Source organism: Thermobia domestica, chromosome 7, assembly GCF_964235325.1.
Source record: "Thermobia domestica chromosome 7, izTheDome1.hap1.1, whole genome shotgun sequence".
NCBI classification, from domain to species: Eukaryota; Metazoa; Arthropoda; class Insecta; order Zygentoma; family Lepismatidae; genus Thermobia; species Thermobia domestica.
The window spans coordinates 284,599,668-284,618,952 of NC_137460.1; the positions used below are offsets into that span (position 1 = coordinate 284,599,668).

The 19,285-nt window shown below is 33.9% G+C and overlaps 1 protein-coding gene across 1 annotated transcript in view; it reads right to left on the reverse strand.

Moving 5' to 3' along the window:
• Window positions 1–14,632, reverse strand: part of LOC145690988 (uncharacterized) — a 34,589-nt gene extending 19,957 nt beyond the window's left edge. Inside the window, exon 1 of the mRNA XM_081766464.1 lies at window positions 13,973–14,632. Within this exon, the coding sequence (XP_081622590.1) occupies window positions 13,973–14,334 (362 nt within the window). The 5' untranslated portion in view covers window positions 14,335–14,632. The remainder of the gene's footprint in view (window positions 1–13,972) is intronic.
• Between the last annotated feature and the right edge of the window lie 4,653 nt (window positions 14,633–19,285).

The following is a 19,285-nucleotide window of genomic DNA, read 5'->3' on the forward strand; positions in this document are numbered from 1 at the left end:
TGAAAATTGATAATGTTCAACAAGCGAACAAAATGATTGCATATAAAGTATTTTAGATCTGTGTATGTTTCAGTTCAAGTAAACGGCAATTGAGCATTATAAATGATTTAGGGCTATTTTCAAGATGCCGAAAGGCTGTTGTAGAGCGGCATCCTTACATGAATTTACTGTTATAGTGTATGCGTATTTTAACGTGATGCCAAATACACATTTTCTATTACTGTTCAGTAATTAAGTATTTTTAGGTTAATGACTACCTGTATATTCATTTAGTTTCAACTGTTTACTATGATTTCAAACATGTTATATGTCAGTGAAAATGATTGGAAAATCAATTGAAACATCTATTCATTGTGAGAAACACATAGTTGAAAAATAAATAAATAAATAAGTGAATGAAAGAAAAGGACTTATAAACTGCAAATTTAAATGAATGAAAAATATGAACATTTTTATTAATGGTGGCTTAAATGAGGTATTATAAATATAACAGATGGCTTTAATACAGGTGGCTTATTTTCATAGAGGTTGAATAACCTTATAGTTAACAAGTGGAAAGTGATTTATTATGTACAGTGAAGTCCAAATATACCGATTTCCATGGTGAACTTGAGCCCCTTCGTGGCTAAGCCGTTAGCGTACGCGCCTTTGGCGTGGGAGACCCGGGTTCGAATCCCGACGGGAGCTCATGTGGTTCGGATTCCACGTTAATCAGTACGTCCACGTCTCATATAGCCTCGCTGCTGAACGGGACGTTAAACTCAAAATCAACTTAACTCCATGGTGAACTTCTAGTGAATTGAACGTATATACAAGATGATCCACAATGTAGTTTTTTTTCAGTGATACTTAACCAAAACCACTAACCCTCTGACGCCCACGATTCTCTTCACAATTGAATCAATTTCTTCTCTCCCTTGTTCGGGAACAATAGGATATTACCGACCTCAGGCTCACTTTTTGGAATTTTAAAGAAATAGGACAATTTTAATTTTAAACTTTAGTAAGCAAGGCTCGTATATGGAGAAGGAATCTTGAATCTTTCTCCAGTAGTTTGGTATTTTGTACATTTGTGGTAGTAAGCCTAGTTCCAGTCTTACGGCCATATACGGTCAAGAAGCAGGAACCTTGATCACGTGTGTCCTGCATTTCTGGTGACTATTTCTTTATATCTGACTTTCGGGACAATCATCCTCCACTTACACATTGTTATAACTAAAAGATAACTGGACGATAATTCCGGTCCCGATGCTACGGGTGAAAATCGGGATTTTCCCGGCTGACAATATACAAGCTTTGATTTGCTAAAGAACCTTCAGTGCTTTGCACGAACGCCTGGGCGTCATTCGGAAGGGCACCTACATAGGCAAGTGGGGTGCAATGTTCTAAAGTAAACACACGTTATACTCTTATGAGTGCTCCAATTGTATGGATTGAGCTTCGCAAACTAAATCGCCGTTTGCATACATGAAAGCCATTTTTTTTCAGTTTATCATCAGTGATTGTACTATATTTCGATACGCCTTCGGGTAAAATAATTTTTTCTAATATTGTCCAGAAATCAGTGGTGAATTGACAAGTACATATGTGTTAGCATCCTAACATTCGTTTGTAATCTCAGTTTTGTGTGACAAACTCTGGCTCCAAATCATTGAAGAGGAAGGAATAATTGTGCCGGCTTGGACGATCGATTATTACTATCAGCAGAGGACTCCAGCGGACCCTTGGGATTATCCGACGTGAAACGCTTGAGATCTTTATAACTGCAACGCCCCTAAAGAAGTTGACCGGCCTAAGATTATTGTAAGTGAAATCTTAAATTTATCAATTGTGCCACACAGTACAGTATTAAAATAAAATAAAATAAGATAAATGGGGAAATAAAAGAAGTTAAAACGGCCGAAAATATATTCAGTAAAAGTTACTTGTTCATTTGTAATATTTTGATTTTCTTTTCATTTTTATGAAATATATTCAGTATTATCACATTTTCTGTACAGCTTAACCAGGTTTTTTGATTTGCACCGCAAGATAATTTAATATTTGATAACGTTTCTTAATATTTGATTTTAAACTGATCATTTCCTCACATTTCCACCTTTACGGTATCTATGTTTTGTCTACCGTTCTCCCCAGCTTCGGTTTATGACAAAATGTAGGTACGGAAGAAATCGTGATTTCCCGTAGCAAAGCTGGGACAAAGGCAATAAACAAGTGACAGAGAGAGAGAGAGGGATGTAAAATCTTTTGGGTAAAAAGCGAAAATTAATGTGAAGGTTACGATTATATTTACAAGACTCTAACAACGACAAAAACAAGATTTCATGGCCACAGAAACCCACGCAGTCAAAAGAAAGAAATAGTGTAAAAATATCACTAGCCTCCACTAACCTCTGGCCAATAAAATTTAAGATATCTACAAGAAATGCAGAAAACAAATTATTATTAACAAAATCATATGTTTTGAGGATATATAGCTCGTACCAGCCGATACTTAATCGTGGGTTATTTCAAAAAATAACACCATCTAGTTTCGACGTATTCATGCAAGAGCGTGCAAATATTATTTTCGATGTTTTAGTTAAGCTGCCCGAACATTACATAACAATGCTAAGAAATGTCATTCCCGCACGGATTATTGGTGGGTACACCTCCTGCACGAGGTAGAACTGGCTTCGCTGATTTATGAAATCAACTTTCTAATCATCCTTAAAGAACTAGTGTGAATATAGTAAATTTGGGAAATCACTCTTTAAATCCTCGATTCCTTCCTATTCACCCCAACCATAGGTAGGTGGCCAATATGGAAATTTGGAAACTCTTCTCTACATTGGGAGATCAGTTTTAAAACTTGATAACGTCTCTTCTTCGTAACTGTCTATATATTGTATCGTTGATCTTCTTTTTCCTGGTATTCCTATTGCATTTCCCGCTATCAGCATGGTGATCCAATTGGAGTGCCGAATAAGATGGCAAAGCATCGTTTCTTTTTTTTCCTATTATTTTCATGATCTGTGGTCCTTCATTAGCGTCCGTTAGTCCTTGTTCATTTCTTTTTCTTTCGGTCCATGATATACGCAACGTTGTACGCCAATACAACATTCAAAGTGCTTCTAGCTTGTATATTTTAGCTTTTCTGAATGGAAATCCTCGATTAATCCTACATATATGTAGACGCAACAGTAAGTTCTGAAGATTGTGGATTAACTTTTGCCTGAGGTTGATCTAAAAATCTATTTTTTTATTTTTATTTTTTTTTTATTTATTTATTTATATTTTTTTGAAGCCAGGTGTTAACTCATAAACATTTAAAAGCCGAAAACAAAATTAAAAATTGAAAAGGATCCGGGGGCAATTATATGGCAGTGCGGAGTTTTATGGCTGATTTGAAAATACGCCTTAGATTGTGCACGTACTTAGACTCCGTTCGATTCGCAGCCTGGAACTACAGTTTGTTTTTTAGGGAATTGAGCATTGTAAATTATGTTCGCTATTGCAGCTAAAAGCGGTCTATTCCTTAAAGGAAAAAGAAAAACCAAAAACAGAAAGATGGGACAGGAGGGAAATGCAGACTTTCTAAGCTTAAGAGCTAAAATTTCGTTGTCTTGTCCATGCTTTCTCTGTCTCAGCATGATGCATATTATTATATTCATTTTGTTTGCATTAATTTTTATCTCAGAATTTAACGTGAATGTAATTTACCAAATCTATCTAGTGCGTCTCTAAGTGATGGCGAAATGTTCATTCTTTTTTGCTCCAATTAGAGAAATATACTGTCAAGTCATATCTCGGGGCATACGTGTTGCCATGTTCGGTGTCCAGCTATCAGACATAAACTGAAAAAATTCAATTGGAGGAAGGAGTTACTATTTCTTAGAACGCCAGTCTCCTTAAATGTTAGTGGTTAGCTGACTAGGACAAGTAATAAAATATTGGATTAAAGAGAAATAAGTGATCATTTAAGAAATATTTGGAAAAATTCCGAGTATGTAGCTAAACGCAATCATCAAAAGGAAATGCATATCATGGTAAAAATTAACCATAAAAGAACAAATTGGAAGAAAATATACCGGCTATTACAATTAGGAAAGGGAAAAATGAATTAAAGAAAGAAATGATGGAAATATTTACAGGTCATGGTTCCCGTAATTCTTATACTAGAAGATTAAATACCGAATATGATGAAACACGTTACTGCATGGTAGACCAAACGCCGGAAGAAATCACCGTCGGACTAACATACCGGCCAACAGTTTACGTTTCCTACCAGCAACGGCTTTTGTGTCAAATATAGTGAAAAGCCATATGATCGTTTTTTCTGAAGTTTGAATCCAGGAGATAAAATAATCAATCTATGTGACTACTCTAACTTTGAATTGTATTATATTCAACTTTTCAATTTGGATTTCAGGGCAAAATTTGTACATGTTTAAATATTTTGTTCTCTAGCTACATTTTGCACATTTAAGTTGGTAGCATTGTTATCACTGCTGTATAGGCTTGAATCAGAAATATTCGATTAAACTTTTCTTTACAAATGTAAAAGTTACAAAATGGCCTTCTGGCAATTTTGATGACTCACTACGGTACCTGTTTTCGAGCACGTGTCTTTCCAAACCTAGTAAATTATTATGGAATAGCTATCATTTCGCTGCGTTTTGTTTTGGAAGAATAAATTAAGATGAATACTGTGTAGAAGCTGTACCGTATAATGTATGAATACTGTATAGAAGCTGTACCGTACAAAAAATGTAAAGAGTGTTTACCAAACTTATCTCTCAAGACTTCTGTGTTTCTAGGATTCCTGAAGGCAATGGTTTTATCGTAAATTCAAGGTCAAAACATAATAGCGTCTGGAGAAAGGTAAGATCATTACGTCGTTTCATTAAGTTTCTGGTTTCAAGTTTGTTAAAGTTGAGTTCTGCGCTTCAATACAATTACTACTCTCTGGACATTCCTGACTGGGTATATACTATTTATTTCACTCCGCTTGCTTGTTTGGAAATAGTCCCACAGGTGTGAGTTTGTTTTGCTAATGATTACACTAGGAAAGTAGTACCCGAATTATGTGCTGCCATATCATGATATTATTGCCACATCGCATACAGTTTTGATATTTCGTGACTTTTCTCGTCACACTCAGCTAAAATATAAATTAATTGTTTAACAAATTCTTCATTACTATAAACAAGTAATAAAAATTTCATTTAAATTACCTTGACGATTCTCATAGTGCTTGGATACAAAATTGAAAATATGTATGTTGCATCCGTTGTTGTATAGTGCGCTCCACTTCTGAAACTGAGTTGTTGACCACGCAGAATTTCCTTATGGGTCATCTCACACCAGGTGTTGACAATAAGGTAACACTGGTATAGCAACAAGAATGTAGTTGTAAGCCACAAGGAGTGTAAGAGATTGGGCGTCGCGCGTAGCGGGAAGTTGGGAAGGGGTAGGTGCCGAGGAAACCAGGAGTGGGGATGCGTTTTGCTATGATCAAATCATATAAACTGTGCCTACCTTTCCCTGCGATAGTGTAAAACTTTACTTTCCATAGAATGTAATCGTTCGGTTGTAACGTTATAATTAAATTTAACGTATTTTTCATCACATTAGCCCAGTTCGACTACTAAGATAAGTCACCACTATCAGGCACCCTTAATTTATACTTACATTTGCAATAACTAGTGATTGCATAACTTTCAAATTAGACACATCACATTCACCACAACTACTTTCTATTCTGTAATCTCCATTAATAATAACCAGTTGCCATAGCAAACCGAAAAAAAATCTATGTTATTACTGTAACCACAATTACAGATTATCTATCTAAAATTAATATTATATTTATTCTTCTTGTTCTTAACAACAGATGTGCACTTTTAAGTAGCACCTTTGCCCAAAATAGCTATAAGAAAAATGGAAGTAATTCACAAATATATATCATCGTTGCATGATCTGAATTGGCATGTTATGAAATGAGGGAATACAGAAGAGAAAAGTTTGAGACTGTGTGATTTCAGTGGTGTCCTTAAAAAAATCAAAGTGTCAGTAACCGGGTTTCGAAACACGAAAACCTTTTCCACGACTTGGTGTGGTTCGATCCAAGGCGGATTTCTGATTTAAAAGATGAATTACTCTAAAATGAAATGAACAAAATTTGTGGCATAGATAAAGGGAAAACTATCGAAAAACTAAAATTTTATGCAGATATTTAGTCCAAGTCATCGCAAGATGCTGTGATTGAATATGATATTGAATATATAATTAGTGAGTATGAAGAGGAAGCATGGTGATGCGATATTGAACAAGGGATGATGGAAATCAAAGTAAGCTTGCAAGTCTTGCCTCACGTGTGGGTTCGAAATTATACATGAATATCACATGTATGCCTTATGTTATACATACGTCTTTAAAATGTACAAGTTCCTCCTTACTATCCCTCTTACACAAGTAAAAGAGTTGTAAACGAGCGTTTTTGAAACTCAACATTATTAAATAAAGATTATGGGCGAACCTCGGGCAAGACAACATTGAGTCGTTTATGTTAATACAGTATAAAAGGATATACTAAATAAAGTGAATAAAGATGTCTTAATTAATAAACTCTGTCACGATAATGCAGAATTGAAAAGATTTCTGATATAAGGTAAAAATGTCCTTGCTTCTTGTCATGTAACCAGATCAAAGTAATAGAAGTAAATATATATATATGATGCACTGGCACATTATATATATATATATAGTGTAGCAGTGCATCAATTGTAATTAAGCTGTCTGAATCCAAAGTGAACTATCATAACTTCCTTTTGTTAATGTTCGTTATAATACATCTTTGTAATTCCAGATGTTCTACAGCAATAGACCATATGGAAAAGAGAAACAAACCATAACAAAATGATATTCGGAAGAATTGAAAAGAAAGCCAAGAACAACAAACTTTCAGATGATACCCCTGTTGATTGCCAGCAGTTTCTTCTTGTTTTAATTAAATTTTACTCGCGCTTTATAGTATCGATTTTAAGACAATACTAATGAGAAGTAATCGCGAAGGATTCATCCAAATAGTAACATTATATTTTAGAGAAGAAAAAGAACAGAAAGCAGTTTTTTGATTCACTCCCAGCTCTTTTAGGATTTCCATTTTTGTAAGGTATATCCTACTAGAGTAATTTTTAAATTCAGAAATTATTTTAAAGAATAGAAGGAAACGAAGGAGAAAGGGATTGAGTTTAAACTTCCGAGACGATGCAACATTTAAAATGGATAATCGTAACCTACTGAGTTATAACTCCCATAAAAGAGAGGCAACTGAAATAGAACATTACAAAGAAGAAAACGGCAAAAGGCAAGTGCCCTAGATAAAACTGTAGTAGTCGACAAAGAAAGGGAGAATGCAGGCTATAATCTTAAAAGAAAACAATAGTACAAATTAAAGAAATCCAGATTTGATAATGGAAATTCTTGTAAAGGGTGATGCATAAGTTTAAAAACGATACCCAAGCCTGTATCTCATGGGCTTTGAGCAATCAGCAAGTGCTAATCAAACTAACATCAATTTCATTTGAAACATAAAATCTAACTTATTTTTAAGGATTAACTCGTGAACTTCCTGATTTTATATGGAATAGCTCAGCGTTTGAAGCTTCAAGTGCAAAAATATGGACCTGTCCAAAAAGGCAGTATGAAGTATGGGAAAAGCTATCAATACACAAAAGTACTGACAAAATTATACAAATCTCATATCTTGGTAGAATTCAATCGAAAAAAGTGCGAAAAAATAGTTAAAATTGAGAAAAGGTGCAAATTAAACAAAAGAAAAAATATATGGAAACCCAAAATATATCAAAAAACTGATACACAACTATAAACCATTAGCTCCATAACCTCCTCGTCAGTCTTGGTTTTTTGTACTCTCACGTTCCTGCACTTTCGATTGGATCATAGAACATATTAACCGGTGTAAGAAATATAACAAAACTGGACAATAGTTTTCCTTAAAGCAGTTTATATCGTTCTCTCATAAAACCTTGAATTCATAGCCATTATCATACTTTCCTAATGGAAACCTGCATTCAAGAATGAAATGCAGCTTAGATGGCGTAGTTTTCTATGCTACTAAGAAATGTTGTTCGAAAGGCGGGATGTACTTAATAATATGGTATTTAAGATAATATTCTTAATCTGGACTGTACAGGGCTAATTTATAAACAAATAAATAGCGCTTCATTGGCATTTTATGAGTACATCTCATGAGTACATCATTATTAACTCACAATGAAATCTGAATTAACATCGGTCTGAAATGAATTTTGAATAATAATGATGATGTCAGCCTACAGAAGTTATATACAGAGGAACGAAAATCCTTTATAAAATACCGTTTTCGAAGGTACAACGAGAAAATTATCTGACAAAATGCTACTGCCCCATAACAAAAATCGAAACTAACGTTACTTAGAAATCGATTTGTAGTTATAATGACCATCCCCTGTTAAAGGAAACCCAAGAAGAAGAAACCGACGTCGGGCACAATTTTTTAAAGATATTAAGACTCTATTTTGTAAAAAAAAAAAGGTACTTTGCATAGTTATTTTGTATTGATAAATTTATTCTTAATCTTCTATTCCAAAGCTTTTCTTAAATAAAAAATACAAAATCCTGCGGCACTTGTATCTATGGCCATTCTCACTTCTGTCTAAAATCTAAAAGCAGAGTAACAAAATTCATTTCGCTCACCTAATAAGAAAGACGTGATCTCAAATTACAATCTCTGCAGTTAGAAGCAAAATAACTGGCAATAGCTGTTAAAGTTCGAAACGTGTTTCAAATAGAATGACCGGGAAACATTTTTATGGTTTGTACCTGGGATATTCTTACATTCATTTATATTCTGGAATAAGGTTTCAATTCATTTCACTCATCTAAAAGAAATGAAATGATCTCAAATTATAAAATCCGCAGAGTAGGAGCCGTTCTGATCACCAAGTTTGAAACAATTTTAATGCTACGATCAAAATTTCTTTCATTGTTAGCCAGTACGGACATTAAAACTTTTTTCTTCATTAAAAAAAATACTCCCGGGTTAGTTTTCTCTTCTACAAGGAATAGCAAGATGTCAAATATATATTTCTACGATACGCTCAGAGCAGCGCAAACAAAAATTTGAATTGGAAAGCCCTTGAAATAGAACGAATTGAAACTTTCTTTGTAGTTTCCAGCTGGGGATATTCTTACACATTTCTAAATTGTAGAAAGCACAAACTCCTAATTTGTTAAACTTAACTACTAAAAATGAAAAGAAAGAAATTATTTACTCCGTAAAGTTGCTTGAGAATAGTTGTAAGTAAAAGGTACAAATCCGAAACAAGTTAGGAAAATATTTCCAATGCTTATTCTTGAAATATTATCAAACTTGTGGTTGGTAATAACAGTTTTTCCGCTTTTCAACTCAAAGGATATAATTTGAAATTGTCTTATCCGTAATAACTGAGGGAAACACATTTGTTGCTATATGATACAATACAAAAGATACAAGTATGTCCGTAGATAACAGAAACTAAAATTATCCATTTCTTCTATTCCTTACCTGCTATAAATTTTTGCCTATCATTTACGCGCTCTGAAAAACTGAGGTGAAATTGTTTTACTTCAGATCACGTTATCGCTATCCGATGAGTCAAATAATTAATTATTTTCTACAATCTAGGAAAGGATAAGAATATCCTAGGTAAGAACTATAGAAGTATGCCCAATCGTTTTATTTGTAACATGTTTTGAATTTGCATGTATTAATGGCGTGCGATCAGCTTTCCACCATAGGGGTTATAATTTCAAATCACACCATTTAAAAGACAAGTTAAATGACTTAAAATTTTCGAGGATCTTACAGAACGAATGGGCCTAGATATGAATCACAAGATATTTCTTACTTTTTATTATTTATTTGAGACGTGTTTCCAAACTGTAGTGATTATTGATGCCATTTTCTATTTCGAGTGGTGAATGTTTTAAAGATTGTTATATTTTTATACATAACTGGAATCATTATGTATTGCCCCCGATTACTCAATAGGTTATGATTATTAATATATATTTTTCGGTTATATCTTTTGTATGCTATGTTAAACAAATGATAAACAATACGAATTTCTTGCGCAGTATTAGGTAAAAATTCTTGTTATAATACTGTACAAACTTGTATTTTACCAGATGCCAGGCAAAATGGCACTAGCTTCAGGAAAAAATGGATATACAAAGAATTTTGAAATAAGAAGCTGTTGAGAATAAATAAAAATACACATTCTTGCGACTTCCATGTCTATTCCCGGTACATTTGCAACTCCTTATCATAATAATAATAAAATTATTATTATAAAAATTAAGCAAAAGAAAAAAAAAAAATCCAATGAGCAACACCTACTGCCCCAGAAGAGTATGGATTCGATACTGATAGCGGCACTATTCGATTATTATCTCATATTTACTCTTGCTAATATTTTGGGGTCTTTCGCATCTATAGTACCCTTCTTCATAATGTTAGTTATAAGTGTATATTAACTTGCTGTTATAAATTAGTATACGAATCGAGCTTTATACTCCTAACGTGATGACAGAGAGAGACAAAGAGTAAATTAATAAAATCTTCTTAGCACTTCCTCTTCCCCAGTTAAGGTTAACCAAATAATGAGATAAAAACTACTGTTTATTCAAAGCTATGATCTATTGCATAAAAGTACTTTGAAGTACCATAAGACGGGGTTACTTTGCACATCGGGCGTTACTTTGCACAAAATTTCAAAAGTTTCACAGTTTCCTGTCGGAAAACCACGAGCACTAAAAAGGAAGTTTGAACTGCCACCGTAAGATAGAACATGTAACTGTATTTTGGCTATAATGTTGGCGGTTAACTGCAGTTCCAACTACCGGGAGAGTCTCTTCTTGTAGAGGTATTGTAAGCAGTTACGGTAAAGGCTAATAAAATTTGAAAGATATCATCTATAAGAATTTGCGTCAAAGCTAAATTAGTTTCGTAGAATACTACCATGTACAGTGGGACTTTGAGGCAATAGTATAACGTTGAAATTGAAATGTGTAACGTTTTAAAATCATAAAAAACGTAAAACTGGAAGAAGACGTTTTAGTCTCTACTCGCGGTTACTTTGCACCGGTCCCAAATAACGCTTAGATTGGAAATTATTACCACTGGAGCCTCCTATTTCGAATTTAGGTAAATTTCCTATTTACGTAGACGACGGAATGAATTTCTTGTTAGAAAATAAATTATGAACAGTGGCGTATCCATAAAAGTAGTTTGACAGGGCCCTGATTCAGAAATTTTTTTTTTTTTATCACTAGACTTTGGGAGTGGGCTTGCAGCTTATACACGTAGGAATCACTAACAATATATATTTAGCCAAATCTTTATTTTCAGTCAAACAGTAACTGCAACCGATTCATCTGATCCGGTTAACGGAGCAGTTTACGAATCAATCTTAAATGCTTCCGGAACCAGAACACTCATGAATAACGAACTCATAATTGATGATTCACGAAACAATAAGACAGCAAGAAAACACGCGCAATATGCAAGTTCACATTGCTGAAAAATGTTCTTTTCCGCACAGACGTCGATTTATTAAAGCGAGTACACTTGTTATTATTACAAACAAGACTAACCAGTGAACGCCCACTTTAACCATACGTCGGAAATATCTTCAGCCTTCGACCACAACCATGACATGTTTTCTCTAACTCAATTAAACCACACTGTGCTGCAAAGTGATAAGATTTATTATCCGAATCTAATACAAACTTATTTAAAAACGACAAGTACCAATTCTTTGTACTAAATTCATTTTACGGTTTCTCAATCGCACTTGCTACCTCGATCGTCGCCATGAAACGAAAATTCAATTACCCGCTCACTCCATTCCACACATACAAGCAGACAGAGCATGTGACGTCACAGTGACAAACTACTATATGACTGTAGACACCTAGTGAGAAAAATATGAACTACCACCAACTTTTCAAAAAGGACGTCACATAAGGCACGAACAGTTCCAACAAGCGACTCACGCAGAAACAGTTCCAGGAAGTGACAGAACCGATTAAAGTCACTGGTTGAGTCTAATTAAGTACATGCGTTTAAAAAAAAATGCAATTTTGGGTGGGCTTCAGCCTAAAAGTTACAAACCCCGTAAATCTTCCACTGATTACGGTTCGAATAATAACCTTGGACAAAAGGAATAGCCAAGTCAAATCAGTTCACGAGGATCAATTTTTCTGTTCGTGAGTTGGCACTTTTGTGGGACATATGCTAAACTATTAGAGTGTGGTTCCTGAGTCGGTACCAGAGAATACGTAATTTTCTTTACAAATATTGATAATTCGAACTAAGTACTGATACGGTACCATCATTCTAATATCAATATTAATAAAATGCATGCAGTTTTCTGTAGAAAGTAAAATATTTAAATACTGAAGGGAAAACATTGCACAGATAGGTATATTCAACATACTTTTTTGTATATTGTGCAAATAACCCCACCTATGAAACGTTTCACATTTCAATTACAACAATTACATCACAGTCCCATTATGCACACTAGTATTCTACGAAACTGACATTGACAGATTTTTTTTTAGAATTTGGCTGTATTTACAGTGACTGCTTTCCATACCAGTACAGCAACAAACCCTTTCGGTAATTAGAACTGATGCTGACTCCCCAACATTAACGCCAAAATAGATACATGTTCTACCGTACAGGGTAGTTGAAACTTTGTGTTTACAGTTCATGGTTTTACCGACAGAGGATTGTGAAACTCTTTTCATATCTTGTGGGAGGTAATGCCCCATGTGCAAAGTAACCCCTTGTTACGGTAGCTAGTAACCACTGTAAGTGAAATGAAGTATCAAAATTAAATGTGGCAGATCTTAACACGGAACTAGAAAAATGTTTGGGAATGAAGGAATCCATCTAATTAAGAAGTTACGTCCCTAATATATTTTCTTACTTGGCAACACAAATATACAAGCAAAGAAAGCATTTCAGGATGTTACATATAAAATACTTAGGAACGTACAAAAACACATTCAACACATAACACATATAAGTTATCCTAAATACAGAATTTTGCGCTATCCTCGTTTACCCACATTCTGCGTAATGCCCTAATCTGCATAGCAAACTTATTTTTACCGGCCATCTAGCACATGCTTGTTAGCGTTGTTTTTAAAATAATTCATATAAAATGTACGTTCACTAAGCCCCTAAAGTGATCCTATACTGAGAAATAGAGGTCCATACCCTAGGAATGATTCCTGGGAATGCAAAAAGTCGACTCCCTTGAAAGAAATGTGTGCAGCTATGAAACGGATTGATGTATGGACCTCTACAATTAATGAAAATCCACTGTTGGTTAAAATATTCTTTATCTTGTATCTTGTATCTTGTGTTTTTCGAAGCCCTCCGGAAAAATGAGGCTAGACCCATTTGAGCTAAATCCTAAGTAAAAACACAAACGTCCATGGTTTTTGTTCCAATGTAATAATTCCACGTTTAAATTTGAAACATTTTAGAATAATTACCATTCTCACGATTTGTTATTTTACATAAGTCTCTATATAAGTAAAACAATATCGTCGAGCACCCATATTTTAAATATGTGCAACAATTAGTGAGAAATGTGTAATCAATAATAAAGAAATAATTACTTTATCAAGATATGAACTACATCAGATTTGTATGAGTGGTATCGATCTTATTATTATTTTTATTTGGTATACAGCTAGTCTATGTGTGCCATGCCATTTCCAAATTGTAGGTTACAAAGTTACGTTCGAGATATCTCCCATACCTAAAAGTTTCTCGTGAAGTATTGCTTTAACCAACAAAATTTCTGAACGCATGTAACTGTATTGTCAAACTGAGCCAATTAGTATATGTAAAATTTAACATTACCTTTCTGGCCGAACTGAATTTAAACTTTTTGTTAATTGTTGGGAGTCATTAGAGTACGACGCGCAAGACTCCTGAGCCACTATTTTTCTTTGCGTTTCTATATTACTTTCAAATGCAGGACCTTCTTCTACTGCTAATTTTGATTTCACCCTACCAACGTTTAGTTTCACATCCAAAGAACACATAGATGTATCCTTGTCCATTGTTTCCTCTCCTTCCGTTGTAGATAATATTAACTCTTTATTGTCAGTCATCAGTTCGTACGTCCATCCTTTCCCTTCGAGTGGATCTTCCTGAGGTAACTCATAAGCAATTTCTTCTTTGAACATCAATTCCAACTTAACAGACGCCTCACCAGCCATTGTTAATTCAAATGTAATAAGAATTTAACACTTATTATACTTCCCTTATATTTTATGTCGCCAGTGTTAATGAACGATTTACAAGAACGTTCACAGAAGCAACCTAATATTATTAGGCTGACGCTAACAACACGCCGCTCGGGAGAGGGTCTTCTAGACGCAGAGTGCCAGCACCATGTAAATTATTTGAATGTGTAATGAAGTGGGCACTTTCAGAAATGGTTTGCGTCAAGACAACGCTAATCCTAACAATAATCTGCTACGCCGTTGGATGTCGCTACCATCCACATATAACGCGACTCAGCTAGACTTAAACAATCACAGTTCTAGTTTACCTACTTCTCATGAGATGTCGCCATGGTCTCTATTCCATAATTTTTGCCTTCAGTGTTGCTATTTCAGTGTTTGAAACACGTTCAGTTATTTAGTTCATCAGCATACGCGTATGTGCAATTGAACTAGATAGATATGTGAGGTGATTGTTTTTCCAAAGCTCGACCTAAACTACTTCTACACGAATATATAATTCTTTATTTATTAGTAAACTATAATAACAAGTCAAGTAAATACTTATGCGAAATTCTTGTTTGTACACAAATAGTTTCGATGCTAGTGCCAACAGAAAATTGCTTTCTTCTAAATCGGAGCAACCACCATCATATTCGATTAAACCATAAATTGCCCCATCGTTTGTTTAATTTATTTTGTATATAAATAATAATTTCATTTGTAATTTGGAAATGTTTCAATGGCTTGCACAGACTTCGATTTAAAATAAATAAATAAATAAATAAATAAAAAGTTAGTTGTAAAATATGTTATATTGGTTTCCTTTTTCCCTCTACTTTTATAAAGCTTAATAATTTATAGTATTGACAAGGAATAGATAGTCATAATGTGCATTCTAGAAAAGCGTCTGATTTCAAATAATCAGCAAACTTATTTTAATATATTAATAATTCTGTAAATGAAAATGAAATTAAATCTTTAAGTTTTACGTCCCACAAATATGTCCGCTAGAGGGATTAAAGGAAACGGTGATGATGAAAAATGAAGGAAATGGTGGAATCAAGAAAGTGTGAAAAAATGGGAGAACCGCGAGAAAAGCCCCGCGGTCCACAAAAATATGCTTAGTGATGGGTAAATTCCCGGGAAGATACTTTTTGGGAAGATTCCCAAAATTGGAATTTTTCTGGGAATTTATGTACAACAAAAATCAAAATTTTACATATTTTCCCATATCAGCTCATATATCACGAGTTACCCCCCTCGGAACATAATGATCTTGGTATCATGAAATCTACAGATACATACCTTCATACCTATATTATCGTCTTGTTGAAGCGGCCTCCACGTTATCACTAATTAATTAATCAATTAAAACGAAAAGTCAAAATTTTAAATATTTTCCCATATCAGCTCATATATCACGAGTTACCCCCCTCGGAACATAATGATCTTGGTATCATGAAATCTACAGATGCATACCTTCATACCTATATTATCGTCTTGTTGAAGCGGCCTCCACGTTATCACTAATTAATTAATCAATTAAAACGAAAAGTCAAAATTTTACATATTTTCCCATATCAGCTCATATATCACGAGTTACTCCCCTCGGAACATAATGATCTTGGTATCATCAAATCTACAGATACATACCTTCATACCTATATTATCGTCTTGTTGAAGCGGCCTCCACGTTATCACTAATTAATTAATCAATTAAAACAAAAAGTCAAAATTTTACATATTTTTCCATATCAGCTCATATATCACGAGTTACCCCCCTCGGAACATATTGATCTTGCTATCATGAAATCAACAGAAACATACCTTCATACCTGAATTATCGTCAAGTTGAAGGGGCCTCCACGTTATCACTAATTAATTAATCAATTAAAACGAAAAGTCAAAATTTTAAATATTTTCCCATATCAGCTCATATATCACGAGTTACCCCCTCGGAACATAATGATCTTGGTATCATGAAATCTACAGATGCATACCTTCATACCTATATTATCGTCTTGTTGAAGCGGCCTCCACGTTATCACTAATTAATTAATCAATTAAAACAAAAAGTCAAAATTTTACATATTTTTCCATATCAGCTCATATATCACGAGTTACCCCCCTCGGAACATATTGATCTTGCTATCATGAAATCAACAGAAACATACCTTCATACCTGAATTATCGTCAAGTTGAAGGGGCCTCCACGTTATCACTAATTAATTAATCAATTAAAACGAAAAGTCAAAATTTTACATATTTTCCCATATCAGCTCATATATCACGAGTTATCCCCCTCGGAACATAATGATCTTGGTATCATGAAATCTACAGATACATACCTTCATATCTATATTATCGTCTTGTTGAACCGGTCTCCACGTTATCACTAATTAATTAATCAATTAAAACGAAAAGTCAAAATTTTACATATTTTCCCATATCAGCTCATATATCACGAGTTACCCCTTTCGGAACATAATGATCTTGGTATCATGAAATCTACAGATAAATATCTTCATACCTATATTATCGTCTTGTTGAAGCGGCCTCCACGTTATCACTAATTAATTAATCAATTAAAACGAAAAGTCAAAATTTTACATATTTTCCCATATCAGCTCATATATCACGAGTTACTCCCCTCGGAACATAATGATCTTGGTATCATCAAATCTACAGATACATACCTTCATACCTATATTATCGTCTTGTTGAAGCGGTCTCCACGTTATCACTAATTAATTAATCAATTAAAACGAAAAGTCAAAATTTTACATATTTTCCCATATCAGCTCATATATCACGAGTTATCCCCCCACGGATCATAATGATCTTGGTATCATGAAATCTACAGATACATACCTTCATACTTATATTATCGTCTTGTTGAAGCGGCCTCCACATTATCACTAATTAATTAATCAATTAAAACGAAAAGTCAAAATTTTACATATTTTCCCATATCAGCTCATATATCACGAGTTATCCCCCTCGAAACATAATGATCTTGGTATCATGAAATCTACAGACAAATACCTTCATACTTATATTATCGTCTTGTTGAAGCGGCCTCCACGTTATCACTAATTAATTAATCAATTAAAACGAAAAGTCAAAATTTTACATATATTCCCATATCAGCTCATATATCACGAGTTACCCCCCTCGGAACATAATGATTTTGGTATCATGACATCCAAAGATTCATACCTGCATACCTATGTTATCGTCTTGTTGAAGCGGCCTCCACGTTATCACTAATTAATTAATCAATTAAAACGAAAAGTCAAAATTTTACATATTTTCCCATATCAGCTCATATATCACGAGTTACCCCCCTCGGAACATTATTATCTTGGTATCATCAAATCTACAGATACATACCTTCATACCTATATTATCGCCTTGTTGAAGCGGTCTCCACGTTATCACTAATTAATTAATCAATTAAAACGAAAAGTCAAAATTTTACATATTTTCCCATATCAGCTCATATATCACGAGTTATCCCCCTCGGAACATAATGATCTTGGTATCATGAAATCTACAGATACATACCTTCATACCTATATTATCGTCTTGTTGAAGCGGCCTCCACATTATCACTAATTAATTAATCAATTAAAACGAAAAGTCAAAATTTTACATATTTTCCCATATCAGCTCATATATCACGAGTTACCCCCCTCGAAACATAATGATCTTGGTATCATGAAATCTACAGATACATACCTTTATACCTATATTATCGCCTTGTTGAAGCGGTCTCCACGTTATCACTAATTAATTAATCAATTAAAACAAAAAGTCAAAATTTTACATATTTTCACATATCAGCTCATATATCACGAGTTATCCCCCTCGGAACATAATGATCTTGGTATCATGAAATCTACAGATACATACCTTCATACCTATATTATCGTCTTGTTGAAGCGTCCTCCACATTATCACTAATTAATTTATCAATTAAAACGAAAAGTCAAAATTTTACATATTTTCCTATATCAGCTCATATATCACGAGTTACCCCCCTCGAAACATAATGATCTTGGTATCATGAAATCTACAGACAAATACCTTCATACCTATATTATCGTCTTGTTGAAGCGTCCTTCACGTTATCACTAATTAATTAATCAATTAAAACGAAAAGTCAAAATTATACATATTTTCCCATATCAGCTCATATATCACGAGTTACCCCCCTCGGAACATAATGATCTTGGTATAATGAAATCTACAGACAAATACCTTCATACCTATATTATCGTCTTGTTGGAGCGGCCTCCACGTTATCACTAATTAATTAATCAATTAAAACGAAAAGTCAAAATTTTACATATTTTTCCATATCAGCTCATATATCACGAATTACCCCCCCTCGGAACATATTGATCTTGCTATCATGAAATCTACAGATATATACCTTCATACCTATGTTATCGTCTTGTTGAAGGGGCCTCCACGTTATCACTAATTAATTAATCAATTAAAACGAAAAGTCAAAATTTTACATATTTTCCCATATCAGCTCATATATCACGAGTTACCCCCCTCGAAAGATAATGATCTTGCTATCATGAAATCTACAGACAAATACCTTCATACCTATATTATCGTCTTGTTGAAGCGGCCTCCACGTTATCACTAATTAATTAATCAATTAAAACGAAAAGTCAAAATTTTACATATTTTCCCATATCAGCTCATATATCGCGAGTTATCCCCCCCGGAACATAATGATCTTGGTATCATGAAATCTACAGATACATACCTTCATACCTATATTATCGTCTTGTTGAAGCGGCCTCCACATTATCACTAATTAATTAATCTATTAAAACGAAAAGTCAAAATTTTACATATTTACCCATATCAGCTCATATATCACGAGTTACCCCCCTCGAAACATAATGATCTTGGTATCATG